This window comes from Hemiscyllium ocellatum, chromosome 44 (genome assembly GCF_020745735.1).
Source record: "Hemiscyllium ocellatum isolate sHemOce1 chromosome 44, sHemOce1.pat.X.cur, whole genome shotgun sequence".
NCBI classification, from domain to species: domain Eukaryota; kingdom Metazoa; phylum Chordata; class Chondrichthyes; order Orectolobiformes; family Hemiscylliidae; genus Hemiscyllium; species Hemiscyllium ocellatum.
This window is the reverse complement of record NC_083444.1, coordinates 5615702-5633917: the sequence shown is the minus strand read 5'-3', so window position 1 is coordinate 5633917 and position 18216 is coordinate 5615702. Positions and strand designations below refer to the sequence as shown.

Here is an 18216-nt window from a genome sequence, read left to right as displayed (position 1 = left end):
CCCATTTAATCTCTGCACCAAACCAGTCTGGTCGGAGCCGGCCCATTTACAACCCCTTTGAGAAAAACCAAGGACACAGTATCCTTAAGAAAAGGAACAGTTTTTAAGAGAAATGCGACCAGCTTTGTGACACCCCACCATTGGTGGCCTTGTCTTTAGCTGCCTGGTTCGCCCTCCCTCGAAGTCTCTCCACCCTCTCTCATCTTTGGTGGCATTCCTTCAAACCCATTCTTTTACGCCAATCACCTGAGCCTCTTGTAAATCTCCTCAAAGCCCTTCACAGGATCCATCTAGATCAGGCAGGGGTCAAAGAGCAGGGATGATTTCGAGCCAACATGAGCTGGGCTGGGGAGACAGCAAATACTCCCTCCTATCCCTCAAAAAAAGATGCATTTCTATAGCACCTGTAATGTAGCAAAACAGGCTGAGGCGAGGGAGTCAGTTCACTCAGTTGGCCGGATGGATGGTTTGTGATGTGATGCTGACAGCGTGGGTTCAATCCTCACATCAGCGGAGGTTACCATAGAGATCCCACCTTCCTGATCTCTCCCTCTACCTGAGGTAGGGGGGTAACCCTCAGGTTAAACCATCACCAGTCACCTCTCTGTCTTTTCCCTAGTGGGGTGGGGGAATTTCAAGACCAGGTGACAAATGTTTAAAGGTGAGAGAAGAGGGATTTACATAGACAATCTCTTTGTACAGAGGCTAATTCATGTGTGGAATGAAGGAAGTGGTGGATGTGGGTACAGTTACAACATTTAAAAGACATTGGATAAGGAAATGAACGGGAAAGGTTTGAAGGGATACGGGCCAGGAGCAGGCAGTTGGGGGCTAGTTCAGTTTGGGATTATGGTCGGCATGGACTGTTTCGTGCTGTAGGACTCTATGAAATGAAGCAGGCAAGTCATGAACCCAGAGCTTCCAGTCCAGTAATACGGACAGTACCACTGTGATGCGAGACTCCTTGAGACCTTCTTGTGTGGTGACTCAGTGTTGCTCAGCATTAACTGTGGTTCCCCAAATATGCAAATTGTGATGTTGAATTTCTGATTGTTCACAACAGTCCAAATCTGGTCCCTGTGCCCTCCTGTCTCCCCACGGTTAGACAGTTAGTCTGAACCATTCACCAGTTTCACTGGGGCTGGCTGCTTTCCCAGCCCCTCTCATGGCAATGGGGTTTTGGGGCGACCGATGTTGTTATGCCTCAGTCCAAACCCCATCAAACACATCACGCCCACCTTTCATCGCACTTAAAGGCAATTGCAAGGTGCTGCATTCCAGATGCGATTCGATTGGTCACACTTTAAGACAACTTTTCGCTTTAAGCAAAGCACACTTTTATTCTTACAGTGCAGTTAAAACACAAACAAACATAAGAGAATTGGAATAACTTTAACTCAACTGAAATACTTAACGAAATGATTTAATTATACCTCACCAACTGTTCCAATATGGCAGCATCCCATAAACACATCCTTGGCAAAGGCAATTTCAGCAAAACAGTTTTGCTCACATCCTGTCTCCAGTCCAGGAGAGGGGAAAAGCGAAAGAATGAGTCTAGCAGCAGAGACAGAACAAGCTTTATACAGAGAGAGAGAAAGAGAAAAAGACAGAAAGAAAGAGAGAGAGAGACAGAGAGGGAGAGAGAGAGACCGAGACCGAGAGAAAGACAGACAGAGAGACCGAAAGAGAGACCAAGAGAGAGAGAGAGAGAGAGACTGAGAGAGGGTGTCAGACAGAGAGAGACAGAGAGAGAGAGAGAGAGACTGAGGGCGACAGACAGAGATAGAGAGACCGAGAGAGACCGAGAGACAGAAACAGAGAGAGAGAGAGAGAGACAGAGACAGAGAGAGACAGAGAGGGCAACAGACAGAGAGAGACAGAGACAGAGAGATTGAGAGAGAGAGGGAGACACAGAGAGACAGATAGACAGCGAGAGAGAGAGAGACAGAGACAGAGAGAGAGAGAGAGAGACAGAGCGAGACAGAGAGGGCGACAGACAGAGAGAGACAGGGACAGAGAGATTGAGAGAGAGAGAGGGAGACAGAGAGAGACAGACAGACAGCGAGAGAGAGAGAGAGACAGAGAGAGAGAGATGTATCTAGCAGCTCCAATTCCAAAGAAACTGCAATAAATACAAAAACCAAAGCCTGGCTCTGTGAGAGCCTGACCCCCACCTCCTTTTGTCTTCATTTTTTTTAAAAAGAAAAGGACCCAAAGCTCGTTGTTTTCCCCGGAACTGACGCCTCAGCACAAGGTTCACAACACTAGGTCTCAGGAGAAACGGGCCAGACTCGGGTGGGGAGAGAAAATGAGTCCACCCACAGTGTCTCAGGTAGTTCTGCTAAACGCTGCCATGTCATATCGCCTGCTCACGACAGTGTGGATTGGAGCACATTTTCCACACACAGGTCACAAACTTTGTCATACATTGTTAAAAACAATGGCTTTATTAACGGCGAGAGTACCGAAAGGTCAAATATCGTACGCGGCACTCGGAGCTACGGCACACCTGTCAGTTCACTCAGCAAGTGGGCCAGCCCTCGGTGGAGATCCCCCACCTTTGTTTTTTTTTCCTGGATAAGAGCCTCAGAATTCTCTCTCCGTTGTGCCGTGTCGGCAGTGCAATGGGAATGCAGGTTAGTGTGGCACCTTTGACTGCTGCTCTCGGCCCCAGAGTGAGGGCACACCCAGTTTCACAACTGCCGCTAATGTAGAAACAGCTTTTATTTATGAAGCATGTCAGCCCCCGACCACTGGGGAGCGAGCGCTTCCTCGCGCTCTCTCTCTCTCGCTGGGGCTTGGAAGTTGTGGGGTCAAGGCCTCCAATCCAGAGACTAGGATAACAGCATTCAGAATGACATCCATCCCCGGTGTGTGACTGAGGGGGTGCAGCACAGTTGAGAGTGCCCTCTTTCGAACATGGGGACAGAGAAAGAAACCCTCGTCATCCTGGGGCCAATATTTATTCTCCAGGTGACATCGTCAGCTTGGAATATTCGCTGTCTATCTGTCTCTCTGTGTCTCCCTCTCTCTCTCAATCTCTCTGTCTCTGTCTCTCTCTGTCTGTTGCCCTCTCTGTCTCTCTCTGTCTGTCGCCCTCTCTCAGTCTCTCTCTCTCTCTCTCTCTGTGTCTCTCTCTCTCTCTCTGTGTCTCTGTCTGTCGCCCTCTCTCAGTCTCTCTCTCTCTCTCTGTGTCTCTCTCTCTCTCTCTGTCTCTGTCTCTCTCTGTCTGTCGCCCTCTCTGTGTCTCTCTCTCTCTCTCTCTGTCTCTGTCTCTCTCTGTGATGCAGGAGTTGGCTGCGTATGTTTTCCGTGGCCCTGTTTCCGGCCAATACCACAATCGAAAAGTACTTGAAAATGCTTGGAGGAGAACAGGCCAGTAACGAGTGGGCGACGCGAAGGAAGCATCCGCTTCAAGTGGCATCACAATTCCCAAGCAGTTGTCGTCATGATGGCCTCTCCCCCGGAGAGGCACAGTTCCTGGGTCCAATCCTTGCTCCAGATGTTTGAGCGCAGAAGGAATGCTGCCTTGCCCAGGGATGCCACCTTCCAGACGAACTACCCTCCCGAGGTAGCGGGGAGCAGAAGAGGGTCATAAACCGACGCAAGGCCTGATTTCAAAGTCATTTGGGAGGGCAGGGATATGTCCTCCCTGGGGACCTAGATTTATCATTTCCATTCACATTATGTTTTTGTCCAAAACCTGGTCGCCCTAATCGCATTGTCGCTTCCTGTGTGCCAACGAACCACCACACCTCCAACCACCCGATAGCAACTCCACTTCCGCTCAAAAAAAGCGCGTCGTCGTTGGCTGCGAAGCGTCTGTGGGCATCCTTGGGCCGTGAAAGGCTCGACAGAAATGCAAGGCCGCCTTTTGGTGCCTGGGAGCAGGTGCATTGGCCCCCGGGTCTGCGTTTGTGACAAGCTGGAGAAAAATAAAAGGGAAGCAGAAAAAAAAAACACAAAGCGCACACCTCGACCGAGGATCAGGTTTTACTGCTAGCCTCACCTCCATCAGTTTAAACGAACGCCCGAACCATCCTCAGCTTTACCTGAGGGAAGTGACACTGAACTGTGCGCGCTCTGGTATCATGGCAACAAGCCCATGTCTCATCTGAGAGTTGAGCTGATGATGATTGCCAGCAGGACGTATGGGGGGAGCTGGGGTTGAGTGGGATTCGTAGCTAAATGCAAACTGTCACATGGTAGTACAGAGATTGAAAATAGCTGTAAAATAGAGTACGCTGCTAAACATTTGGTTTCGCATTTATCAGGACCAGTGCAAGAGTGTCAAATTTCAAACAATCACCACAATGCCATCTACTGCACCCGGTGTGGTCCCCTCTACATCGGGGAGACAGGACGCTTGCGGATCGTTTCAGAGAACATCTCTGGGACACCCACACCCACCAACCCCACTGCCCCGGGGCTGAACCCTTCAACTCCCCCTCCCACTCCGTCAAGGACATGCAGATCCTGGGCTTCCTCCACCACTAAACCATTACCACCCGACGCCTGGAGGAGGAATGCTTCATATTCCGCCTTGGGACCCCCCCAACCACACGGGATCAATGTGGATTTCAGCAGCTTCCTCATTTCCCCTCCCCCCACATTATCCCAGTCCCAAGTCTCCAACTCGGCACCGCCCTCCGGACCCATCCATCACTGCCCCCTCTGACCTATCACCCTCTCCCTCACCTTCATCTCCCTATCACTTTCCCAGCTACCTCCCTCCAACCAGGACCCCCCTCCCATTTATCTCTCAGGCTTGGCCCACCAGCCTCATTCCTGATGAAGGGCTTGTGCCTGAAACGTCGATTCTCCTGCTCCTCGGATGCTGCCTGACCTGCTGAGATTTTCCAGCAACACACTCTCCACTCTGATCTCCAGCATCTGCAGAACCCACCTTCTCCTACAACAATTTTTACTGCAGGAAAACGGGGTGCTGAATGGAAGCTGGAGTTGGCCTGCACACTGGTGTACGCCAATGCCCCAAGTTATACATTTGAATCTTGTTCGATTCCCCCCCCATCTCCTTAACCCTCTTTAGCCTGACAACCTTCAGATCTCTGTTTTCCTCCATTACAAACCTCTTGCATGTCTTCGATTTTAATCACCGCATCCATTTGGAGCCTGTGTCTCCAGCTACCTGGACCCTGAGCTCTGTAACTCCCTTCCCTGATACCTCTCCGCGCTCTCTTTCTCTCCCCTCCCCCACGCCCTGGTTAAGACACTCCTTAAAACTGATCACTTTAACCAAGCATTTGGTCACTGGACCCTCGCATCTCCTCATGCGGAGAGGGTGGAGATCAGAGTTGAGAGTGTGGTGCTGGAAAAGCACACCTGGTCAGGCAGCGTCCGAGGAGCAGGGGAATCAATGTGTCGGGCATCAGCCCCCAATCCTGATGAAGGGCTTTCGCCTGAAACATCGATTCTCCTGCTCCTCGGATGCTTTTCCATCTCCTCACGCAGCTCAGTGTCAGATTTGAATCTCGGTTAATTTTGCCCTGGGGATGTTTTACTGCAATGGAGGTGCCTCATAAATGCAGGTTGTTGTTTTCAACGTCATCACTCTCGACTCCCGAGAACTAATGGTGAGAAAGGGCTGGGCAAGTGGGGTTGAAGGGTGGGGGGAGTGGGGATTGACTACCTCATTCAAAAGGGCTGGCACAGGCATGCTGGGCTGAAAGGCCTTGTCTGTACCCCACCATTCTAAGGTGGCACCGAAATAGAGAAGACGGCAAGAAATGTTGGGCATTCTTGGCAGTTTGAGAAACGACAGATGACAAACAAGAATCAGAAATGAAAACCGAGATTATCAGAGAAACTCAGCACGTCTGGCAGCATCTGGACAGAGGGATTGCAGAGTCAACATTTCTTCAAGATTCAAAAAGAGACTCTGAACCCAAAATATCGGCTCTGTTTGCTCGTTTCCCCAATAAAATGAGAGAAAGATTAATAAGGTTCATTATTCCGTACCTATTTCTTGTTGCGTGCATTCATCAGCTTCTGCCTTCTGTCTGGTGGCACCTCCTCCAAATTAAGGCCATGGTTGCTGGCTCTGACAATGAGACACAGAGAGAGCAAGTTATTTTGCTTAAATGAGGGGCCAACATATTATATAAGGAACGCAGAGGCTTGGGAAGGAAAAACGATTTATGAAGGTAGATGATGGTGTAATTGGTAACATCACTGGACCAGGAATCCAGAAGGTTAATGGGTTCAAATCCCACTGTGGCAACTCAGGGAATGTGTATCCAATGAACAAATCTCATCTCAGACCATGTCAGCCGTAAAGAAATCCAATGAGGATCCGGGAGACACTTCCCTGCGCAAAGCGTGGTGAGGAGATGGAATCTGTGAGCAGAGGGGAGTGACTGCTGTAGATTTATTGACGGGGAAGCTGGATGAGCACACGAGTGAGAAAGGAAGGTTGTAGAGTTATGCAGCACGGGAACAGACCCTTCGGTCCAACTCGTCCGTGCTGATCAGATATCCTCATTTAATCTAGTCCCATATCCCGCCAAGCCATTCCTATTCATATACCCGTCTAGATGCTTTTTAAATGCTGAAATTGCACCAGCCTCCACCACTTCCTCTGGCAGCTCATTCCATACACTCACCACCCGCTGTGTGAAAAAATTTCCCCTTCAGTCCTGTTTAGATCTTAGCTCTCTCACCTTTAACCTATGCCCTCTGGTTTTGGACTCCCCCATGCTGAGCCTTTCATCCTAACTGCATAACATCTGTACAGTGTGGAAACAGCCATCTGGCCCAACAAATCCTTTCCCTGTAACCCTGCATTTCCCATGGCTAATCCACCCGAACCTGCACATCCCTGGATACAATGGGCAATCTCCCATGGCCAATCCAGCCTAACCTGCACATCCCTGGATACAATGGGCAATCTCCCATGGCCAATCCACCCTAACCTGCACATCCCTGGATACAATGGGCAATCTCCCATGGCCAATCCAGCCTAACCTGCACATCCCTGGATACAATGGGGAATCTCCCATGGCCAATCCAGCCTAACCTGCACATCCCTGGATACAATGGGCAATCTCCTATGGCCAATCTACCCTAACCTGCACATCCCTGGATACAATGGGCAATCTCCTATGGCCAATCCAGCCTAACCTGCACATCCCTGGATACAATGGGCAATCTCCATGGCCAATCCACCCTAACCTGCACATCCCTGGATACAATGGGCAATCTCCCATGGCCAATCCAGCCTAACCTGCACATCCCTGGATACAATGGGCAATCTCCCATGGCCAATCCACCCTAACCTGCACACATTTGGACTGTGGGAAGAAACCGGAGCACCGGGAGGAAACCCACGCAGACACGGGGAGAATGTACTAACTCCACACAGACAGTCACCCGAGGCCGGAACCGAACTGAGGTCACTGGCGCTGGGAGGCAGCAGTGTTAACCACTGAGCCACCGTGCTGCCCCCTCATGAGTTATACGCCTCTATAAGGTCACCCCTCAGCCTTACTCTTGCCCCTATTTCTTGTGTTCACTGTGTTCAGGTACATGGTGAATTAATGTAGGAACAGGAGAAGACCATTCAGCCCATCAAGCCTGTTAGACCAACCAGTTTGATCATGGCTGATCTCCCCCACTACCACCCCACCAATCTTATAGACTCATACAGTAATATAGCATGGAAACAGGCCCTTCAGCCCATCTGATCCGTGCTGACTATGATGCCCACTCAGCATTGTCTACATTCGGGCCATATGTCTCTAAACCCTTCCCACCGACGTACCTGTCCAATTTTTTAAAAAATGTCGCTATTGTACTTGCCTCAACCACTTTCTCTGGCAGCCCATTCCACAGACGCACCACTGTCTGTGTGAAGGAGTTGCCTTTCAGGTCCTTCTTCAATCCTCCCCCTCTCACCTCAAACCTACGCCCTCGAGTTTTCAATTCCCCGTCCCTGGGGAAAAGTCTACATAAGATCATAAGACATCGGAGTGGAAATAAGGCCAATCAGCCCATCGAGTCCACTCTTCTGATGGGCATTTCACCTCCATTTACCTGCACTCTCCCCATAGCCCTTAATTGCTTGCAAGATCAACAATTTATCAATCTCTGCCTTGAAGACATTTAACGTCTTGGCCTCCACTGTTCTCCACGGCAATGAATTCCACAGGGCCATCACTCTCTGGGTGAAGAAATATCTCCCTCATTTCCATTCTAAATTGGAAGTTTCTATTAGATCTCCCCTCAACCTTCTGAACTCTAATGAATACAATCCCAGAATCCTCAGCTGTTCATTGTATGTTAGGCCTACCATTCCAGGGATCATCCATGGGAATCTGCACTGGACACACTCCAGTGCCAGTGTGTCCTTCCTGAGGTAGATACATGCATTTATTCTATCTATCTCCCTCAGGATTTTGTACGCCTCAATAAGGTCACCCCTCATTCTCCAACAACCCAAGGAATTAAGTCCTATCCTGGCCAACCTCCCCCTATTACTCAGGCCTTCCTTTACTCAGAGAGTAGTAGGGGCATGGAATGCACTGTCTGCAACAGCAGTAGACTCGTCAACTTTAAGGGTATTTAAATGGTCATTGGATAGGCATTTGGAATAGTGTAGGAGAGATGGGCTTCAGCCTGGTTTCATCGAAGGCCGAAGGGCCAGTACAGCATTGGAATGTTCTATGTACCAATCCTGGCAACATCCTCATAAATCTTCTTTGTATTCTTTCCAGCTTCACTATGTCTTTCCTATAACAAGGTGACCAAAACTATGCACAATACTCCAAGTGTGGCCTCACCAAACTCGTAGACAACTGTAACAAAATGTCCGTGTGATCTCCATGTGTGTGACATCATTAGTGCTGTGAAATTTGAGTTCCAAAGATTCATCAGCCACTGAGTGAAAGGTTTATCAACATCTTGAGTGGCCTACCCCTTATTCTGAGACTGTATTCCCCCAGTTCCAGACTCTCCAGTCAGCGAGAAGGGAAATAAAAACAGACATTGTGTCTATATCCACCCGGTAACAATTTTGTAAGTGTCCATGCACTCGTCTCTCAGATGTTGAATACAGGCCCTCGTTTCCTCAATCTTTCTTTCTGAGAGGAAATGGCCATCTCACCCATACTCTCACCATTGCTCAAAGGAAAAAAAACAAAGAATAATGAACAAAGAAAATTTACAGCCCTGGAACAGCCCTCCAAGCCTGAACCGATCCAAATCCACTGTCTAAACCTATCGCCCACTTCCTAAGGATCTGTATCCCTCTGCCCCCCACCTCCTCATTCATCTGTCCAGACGCACCTTAAATGAATCTACCATTCCTGCCTCTACCACCTCTGCTGGCAACGCCTTCCAGGCACCCACCACCCTCTGTGTAAAATACTTTCCGCGTGTATCCCCCCCTTAAACTTCTATCCTCTCACCTGAAACACGGGACCTCTCGTTATTGAATCCCTCACCCAGGGATGAGGGATTCCCCCTCCATACAAGACAACTCAACTCCCCAGTTGTACCTCAATGCCAACTGTCGCCCTCAACTCCAAATTCTTTCATTCCCTTCCTCAGCAAAAGTCTAGCAAGGGGCAGTCTTCAAAGCTTCAGCCCCACTCCCTGGAGAGTTTCTGTTTGAAATTTGGGGCTGGTTTGTGTGAATGCCCCTGTTCTGACGTCTTCCACCACCCCCCCACCCTGAGAGGCCAGCTCCAAACTTTAAGGTTCCTCAGCGATCTTTGCACCTCATTGTTCACCCCATTCCCTACCAAGGAATACAGTTTCTATCTATCGACCCGATCGATTATCTCAAACACCTCAGTGAGACGAAACCTCGAGTGTAACGCAGTGGCCATCAAAAGTGGACACCTACCCTGGTAAGAGATCTGGTGGCGTTGGCAATGGTTTATTAAAGCCCTCTCTTCCAACCAGCCAAAAGGTATCCTCAAAGCCTTTGCCCTTAAGGATGCAAGCACAATGAATGTTAAACACTTCACGGGTGTATTCAAGCACTTTCTTCATGACAGACCACTGCAGCATCGAACAAGAATAAGATCTCAGTTACTTAGAACTCCTCTCTGCCCCCTCCCCCCTCAAACAGCAGGCCGAAGGAAGACGTCAAGTGTGTGGTGCTGGAAAAGTACAGCAGGTCAGGCCGCATCCAAGGAGCAGGAGGATCGATGGATGAGGCGCACCTTCCTCGTTGAGACCCTCCAACCACGTGGGATCAATGTGGATTTCACCAGTTTCCTCATTTCCCCTCCCCCCCACTTTATCCCACCCTCCAACTCGGCACCGCCCTCGTGACCTGTCCCACCTGTCCATCTTCCTTCCCACCTATTCGCCCCACCCTCCTCTCCAAACTATCACCAATCCCCTCACCTCCATCCACCTATCGCACTCTCATCTAGCTAACAGTGGGGAGGAAGCTATTCTTGAACCTGCTGCAGTTAAAGGTGGGACTGAGCTGCCTCCTAGAACCACCCACTGACCCACCGTGACATTAGCTAGGGAGGGAGCTGGAGAAGTTTGAAAGAATGGAGATATATTTCCAATTCTGGATGGACAGTGGCTCAGAGGAGAACTTACAGGGGCTGACATTCCCGCGGAGATCTAGATGGTAATGATCGTGGGCTTGGAAGAAGCTCTCTAAGGAACCTGGGTGAATTTCTGCAGTGCATCTTATAGATGGTAAAGACTGGTGCTACTGAGTGTCGGTGAGGGAGGGAGTGGATGTGATGTCAATCAAATGGGAGACTTCTTTACCCCTGGATGGAGTCGAGCTTCTTCAGTGTTGTTGGAGCTGCCCCCACCCAGGGCAAACGGGGAGTATTTCCTCACACTCCTGGCTTGGGCCTTGTCGATGGTGGGACAGGCTTTGGGGAGTCAGGGAGGGAGTTACTCACTGGGGTATGCCTAGCCTCTTCTATATGATGAGTCCAGTTGAGCTTTTGCTCATCGGTACGTCCCCAGGAGAGGAAGATTCAGTGACGGTGACCCCACCGGGTGTCAAGAAGCCAGGTGCGGTTTCTCCCTTGTCGGAGACGGTCATTTCTGTCTTCCAGAGTGCCATCCAGTCTGTCTCTCACAAACTGCTCTTTCACCACATTCCCGGAGGACGTTTCTCCTTCAGATTTTTTAAATCTAATTCCCTTTCGAAGGCCACAATTGAATCTGCCGCCACCACACGCACTCGGGCCGCGCGCTCCAAGTTGCTCACACCCGCCTCACTCAAAAACAAACTTGTCCTCCTGTTGCCTCTAGCTCCTTCGCCAATCACTGACAGACCGTGCCCCCAGTTGGGGAAGCAGTAAGAACTTGGCATGCTGCTGCATGATGGGATACTTGATCAAGGTAAAAGGTAGGGCTTTTGCCCGAAACGTCGATTTTCCTGCTCCTCGGACGCTGCCTGTCCTGCTGTGCTTTTCCAGCACCACTCTAATCTTGACTCGAATCTGCAGTACCCATTTTCGCCAAGATAAAAGATGTACGGCTCTCACCTTTTGTGGAAAAGTACTGCTGGGGACAAAGCCTGAGGTTATGTAATTGTAATTTGACGAAATATAGGGAGTGAATCCTGAGCTTCTAATTTTCTCTGATTGAGCAACCCCAAATACCAAAGGCATTAGGCACTGTGTTTATTCTAATCTTGAACTATTACATTCAAAATTAAAGATCACTCAACACCAGACTGTAATCCAACAGGTTTGTCTGGAGGCACTAGTTTTTTGCGAGCTGCTCCTTTATCGGGTGGTTGTCTGTCAGTCATTGACAACCACCTGATGAAGGTTAAAATTCACACAACACCAGGTTATAGTCCAACAGGTTTAATTGGAAGTATTAGCTTTCGGAGCACCACTATCACCTGGTGAAGGAGCGTCGCTCCGAAAATCCGTGCTTCCAATTAAACCTGTTGGACTATAGCCTGGTGTTGTGTGAATTTTAACATTGTACACCCCAGTCCAACACCGGCATCTCCAAATCCTGGCTCCTGTATTCAAGATTACTTGAGTGCAGAATGTAAACGAGGTTGCTTGTGCTCATTGTATAAATTCCAGCCAAATTTCGCCTCCAGGGACAGTGCTGTGGCAGCCTCTCCGTGAATTCACCAAAAAATAAAGGTCCTTGAGACAAGAGTCAAACTCTCAGACGGAGTAATTTCCTCAACACCGGGTTATACTGCCTTCGGTCATTGCAAGTAGCCTCCCCAACATTAACCTTCTGTGACCTTGACCACTTCAATCAGATCTCACCCTCACCTTCCCTGATCTAAAGAAACAATTCCTGTCCTTCCACATTAAAGTAGTCTTGGAACCATTCTGCTATCTCTGCCAGATGCTGGAATCTTTGGAATGGCTGCCAAACCCTGTCTAATGCATTCACATCATTCCAAAAGTGTCACATCCAGAATTAAACACAGGAATTTAATAAGGGACGAGACAGTCTGGCTGTTGGACTCTGCCCCAATATTTACATGGCCCACAATTCTGTATATTTCAGAAACCTGTCCTGCCACCCTCAATCGTTCATCTAGAAAGGCTCTTGTACTGGCATTCTGCCAGTTCTAGTACCAGTACCGCCAGTGATTCCGCCAGTTCTAGTACCAGTACCACCAGTTCCAGTACGAATACCACCAGTGATTCCCCAGCTCCAGTACGAATACCACCAGTGATTCCGCCAGCTTCAGTACCAGTACCGCCAGTGATTCCGCCAGTTCCAGTACCAGTACCGCCAGTGATTCCGCCAGTTCTAGTACCAGTACTGCCAGTTCCAGTACGAAAACCACCAGTGATTCTGCCAGCTTCAGTACCAGTACCGCCAGTGATTCCGCCAGTTCCAGTACCAGTACCGCCAGTGATTCCGCCAGTTCTAGTACCAGTACCGCCAGTGATTCAGCCAGTTCTAGTACCAGTACCGCCAGTTCCAGTACCTTCAGTTCTGTCTTCCCTCGCAGTTCCACTTGGTAGCCCAGGTTAAGGTTCATTAAAATGGTGACTGTGCTTTCATTCACGTGGATTCGATAGGCTGAAAACAGAGATATTTCGATTATACCCAAACAGCCAAACAATTATTCCAAACGTAGAAAAGACCAGAGACTGAGTTACATCCTGGAATCTACTGAAAGTGCTTGGACAGATTATACAGAGAATAACAGATACCCGGGAGTGAGTTACAGACTGGAATCTAATCGAGGGGTTCAGGATGGTTTATATACAGAATAACAGATACCCGGGAAGGAGTTACAGAGTAGAATCTAATCGAGGGGTTCAGGGTGGTTTATATACAGAATAACAGATACCTGGGAGTGAGTTACTGACTGGATTCTAATGAAGGGTTTCAGGGTGGGTGACATACAGAATAACAGATAGCCTGGAGTGAGTTACAGCATGGAATCTAATCAAGGGGTTCAGGGTGGTTTATATATAGAATAGCAGATACCAGAGAGTGAATTACAGCCTGTAATCTAATCGAGGGGTTCAGGGTGGTTTATATACAGAGTAACAGATATCTGGGAGTGAGTTACTGACTGGAATCTAATCGAGGGTTCAGGGTGGTTTATATACAGAATAGCAGATACCCGGGAGGGAGTTACAGAGTAGAATCGAATCGAGGGGTTCAGGATGGTTTATATATAGAATGTAGATACCAGGGAGTGAGTTACAGATTGGAATCTAATCGAGGGGTTCAGGGTGGTTTATATATAGAATGTAGATACCAGGGAGTGAGTTACAGATTGGAATCTAATCGAGGGGTTCAGGGTGGTTTATATACAGAATAACAGATACCTGGGAGTGGGTTACAGACTGGAATCTAATCGAGGGGTTCAGGGTGGTTTTTATATAGAACAGCAGATACCCGGGAGTGAGTTACAACCTGGAATCTAATCGAGGGGTTCAGGGTGATTAATATATGGAAAAGCAGATACCAGGGAGTGAGTTACAGACTAGAATCTAATCGAGGGTTTCAGGGTGGTTTATATACAGAATAGCACATACCCAGGAGTGAGTTACAGACTGGAATTTAGTCGAGGGTTTCAGGATGGTTTATATACAGAATAGCAGATACCTGGGAGTGCGTTACAGCCTGGAATCTAATCGAGGGGTTCTGGGTGATTAATATATCGAATAGCAGATACCAGGGGAGTGAGTTCCTGACAGGAATCTAATCAAAGGGTTCAGGGTGGTTTATATACTGAATAATTGATACCCGGGATGGAGTTACAGACTATTATCTAATCGAGGGGTTCAGATTGGTTTATATACAGAATAACAGATACCTGGGAGTGAGTTACAGCCTGGAATCTAATCGAGGGGTTCAGGGATGGTTTATATACAGAATAACAGATACCTGGGAATGAGTTACAGACTGGAATCTAATCGAGGGGTTCGGGGTGGGTTATATACAGAATAACAGATACCCTGGGAGGGAGTTACAAACTGGAATCTAATCGAGGGGTTCAGGGTGGTTTATATACAGAAGAACAGATACCCGGGAGGGAGTTACAGACTGGAATCTAATTGAAGGGTTCAGACTGGTTTATATGTAGAATAACATATACCCGGGAAGGAGTTACAGACTGGAATCTAATCGAGAGATTCGGGATGGTTTGTATACAGAATAACAGATACCTGGGAGTTACAGACTGGAATCTAATCGAGGGGTTCAAGGGGGTTTATATATAGAATAGCAGATACTGGGAGTGAGTTACAGCCTGGAATCTAATCAAAGGGTTCAGGGTGATTAATATATAGAATAGCAGATACCAAGGTGAGAGTTACTGACAGGAATCTATTCGCAGGGTTCAGGATGGTTTATATACAGAATATCAGATACCCGGGAGTGAGTTACAGACTAGAATCTAATCGAGGGGTTCAGGTTGGTTTATATACAGAAAACAGATACCCTAGAGTGAGTTACAGACTGGAATCTAATCGAGGGGTTCAGGGTGGTGTGTAAACAGAATAACACATACCCGGGAGTGAGTTACGGACTGGGATCTAATCGTGCGGTTCAGGGTGGTTTATATACAGAATAACAGATACCCGGGAGTGAATTACAGACTGGAATTTTATCGAGGGTTTCAGAGTGGTTTATATACAGAATAACAGATACCAGGGATTGAGTTATAGACTGGAATCTAATCGTGGGGTTCGTGATGGTTTATATACAGAATAACAGATACCCGGGAGTGAATTACAGACTGGAATTTTATCAAGGGGTTCAGGGTGGTTTATATACAGAATAACAGATACCAGGGAGTGAGTTACAGCCTGGAATCCAATCGAGGGGTTCAGAGTGATTAATATATCGAATAGCAGATACCAGGGAGTGTGTTACAGACTGGAATCTAATCGAAAGGTTCAGGGTGGTTTATATACAGAATAACAGATACCCGGGAGTGAGTTACAACCTGGAATCTAATCGAGGTGTTCAGAGTGATTAATGTATCGAATACCAGATACCCGGGAATGAGTTACTGACTAGAATCTAATCGAGGGGTTCAGGGTGGTTTATATATAGAATAGCAGATACCCGGGAGTGAGTTACAGACTGGGATCTAACTGAGGGGTTCATGGTGTTTTATATATAGAATAACAGATACCATGGAGTGGGTTACAGCCTGGAATCTAATCAAAGGGTTTGAACAGTTTGCAAGTTATTACAGTAATTCTGGGAAATGCTCAAATGATCATGGTGCTACTGGGAAGGCAGTTCCGGGAGTCTGACCCAGCGAAGCTTCAGGAACAGCCTCATAAGATGAACTAAAGGCCTCATAGGGAGTTTATGGCCATGCCCACTTGATTCATGGCATGAGATGGAGCTCTGTGGATGTGCTCTACAGGGCTCGCCCCTCCACCTTTCGGAAGTGTCTGTGAGGGATTAGTCCTATCTCAGTGAGATGCTCAGTGGTCACTTTAGTGATTGGCAGTGCAGTCGTAGGTAGGTATTAGATTAGATTACTTACTGTATGGAAACAGGCCCTTCGGCCCAACAAGTCCACACCGACCCGCCGAAGCGCAACCCACCCATACATATACCCCATACCTAACACTACGGGCAATTTAGCATGGCCAATTCACCTGACCTGCACATCTTTGGACTGTGGGAGGAAACCAGAGCACCCGGAGGAAACCCACGCAGACACGGGGAGAACGTGCAAACTCCACACAGTCAGTCGCCTGAGGCGGGAATTGAACCCGGGTCTCTGGCGCCGTGAGGCAGCAGTGCTAACCACTGAGCCACCGTGCCGTATTGTTTTGGACAGGTGTAGCACTCCTCCTGTAACCATAGCCACTCAACAACCCAACACAGAAAGCAACTTAAATTAAATAGTGAGTTCATTTTCAGAACCTCTTTCGTACTCTTAGCAGGCCCAGTGTGCATGACAGCCTAGGTAGCAGGGTAACTATGGCAACTGATTTATCCATAACAAGATCTTACTATACTGCTCTCCTCTGTGATGCTGGTCGGGTCAAGATGCCTGGGTGAGAACCCAGCACACCTCTTTGCCACCACCTTCCACTCCCCACTCAACACTCTCCTTCAAAATGGTGGTCATGGAGCCATAGAGATGTACAGCACGGAAACAGAATTAGATTAGATTACTTACAGTGTGGAAACAGGCCCTTCGGCCCAACAAGTCCACACCGACCCGCCGAAGTGCAACCCACCCATTCCCCTACATTTACCCCTTTACCTAACACTATGGATAATTTAGCATGGCCAATCCACCCTGACCTGCACTTCTTTGGACTGTGGGAGGAAACTGGAGCACCCAGAGGAAACCCATGCAGACACGGGGAGAATGTGCAAACTCCACACAGTCAGTCACCTGAGTTGGGAATTGAACCCGGGTCTCTGGTGCTGTGAGGCAGCAGTGCTAACCACTGTGCCACCGTGCCGCCCACGAATCTTCCACGCCCTTGAGAAACCTCGCCTTCATCGAGCCCAATACTCACGCAAGCCGGTGGACTCCATCCGTGAAGCAGTGTTGACCGTGTCTCCGAAGAGGCAGTACCTTGGCATGGTCAGTCCTACCACCCCTGCTACACACGGACCTTGGGAAAAGAAACAGACCTTCAGACCTGCCCTTCATGCTCGCCACTCTTTTGACTGAGACACGCCACCAGAAAGCCCTTTTCTTTCGTCTGTCTGTCGTTCAGCGAGAGAAGCAGGAAGCCCACCCTCCGGCAACCAAATGCAAGAGCTGCTCCAACAACACCTTGCATTTGCATAGTGCTTTTCACACGGTGAAGCATCGCCGGAGCACGATTCAACATCGACTGTGTGTGGATTTGCAAGGGTAGGTACCTTATCAAACGGGGTAACTAAAGATTTCCATTTCTATACTACTTTTCTTTGACCACCGGATATCCCAAAGAATTCTGGTCACTGCTGCACTGCTATTCATGGGAGTTTTGCTGTCTGCTAGCTAGAGGCCATACTTCCCATGTTTCAACAAGGACTCCCCTAGATGTAGGTTTGCTCACTGAGCTGGAAGGTTCATTTCCAGACGTTTCGTCACCCAACTAGGTAACATCTTCAGTGGACCTTCAGGCGAAGCAGTATGCATGATTCCTACTTTCTACTTATATGTTTGGGTTTCTTTGGGTTGGTGATGTCATTTCCTGTGGTAATATCATTTCCTGCTCTTCTTCTCAGGGGATGGTAGATGGGGTCTAACTCGATGTGTTAGACATCTACCACCCTCCCTGAGAAAAAGAACAGGAAATGACATCACCAACCCAAAGAAACCCAAACATGTAGAAAGTAGGAATCATGTACAGTGCTTCGCCCGGAGGCCCACTGAAGATGTTACCTAGTAGGGTGACGAAACGTCTGGAAATGAACCTTCCAGCTCAGTGAGCAAACCTACATCCAGAACCCCAACCTGAGCTACAAATCTTCTCAAAACTTGCTAAATGACTGCCCCTTGGAAAACGTATTTCACTAGCAGTAATGCATTTTGGGACATTCCAAAGATGTTAAAGGAACACGCTAAAATAAAACAAGGAACTGCCGAGGCTGGGAATCTTAAACAGAAATAGAAATTGTTGGAGGAACTCAGCATGTCTGGCGGCATCAGTGGAGAGAGAAACAGAATTAACATTGACTTAGAGGTGCCGGAGTTGGACTGGGGTGGACAAAGTTAAAAACCATACAACACCAGGTTATAGTCCAACAGGTGTATTTGGAAGCACTAGCTTTCAGAACGCTGCT

At 48.3% G+C, this 18216-nt stretch overlaps 1 protein-coding gene across 1 annotated transcript in view; it reads right to left on the bottom strand.

The window, feature by feature from the left end:
• Window positions 1-242: 242 nt before the first annotated feature.
• LOC132835202 (retinal guanylyl cyclase 2-like) overlaps window positions 243-18216 on the bottom strand; it is an 80175-nt gene continuing 62201 nt past the window's right edge. The window contains exons 15-20 of the mRNA XM_060854567.1: window positions 16956-17054; window positions 12926-13020; window positions 9869-9954; window positions 5997-6064; window positions 3759-3928; window positions 243-290 (exon numbers count right to left, since the gene is read on the bottom strand). Of these exons, the coding sequence (XP_060710550.1) occupies window positions 243-290; window positions 3759-3928; window positions 5997-6064; window positions 9869-9954; window positions 12926-13020; window positions 16956-17054 (566 nt within the window). The remainder of the gene's footprint in view (window positions 291-3758; window positions 3929-5996; window positions 6065-9868; window positions 9955-12925; window positions 13021-16955; window positions 17055-18216) is intronic.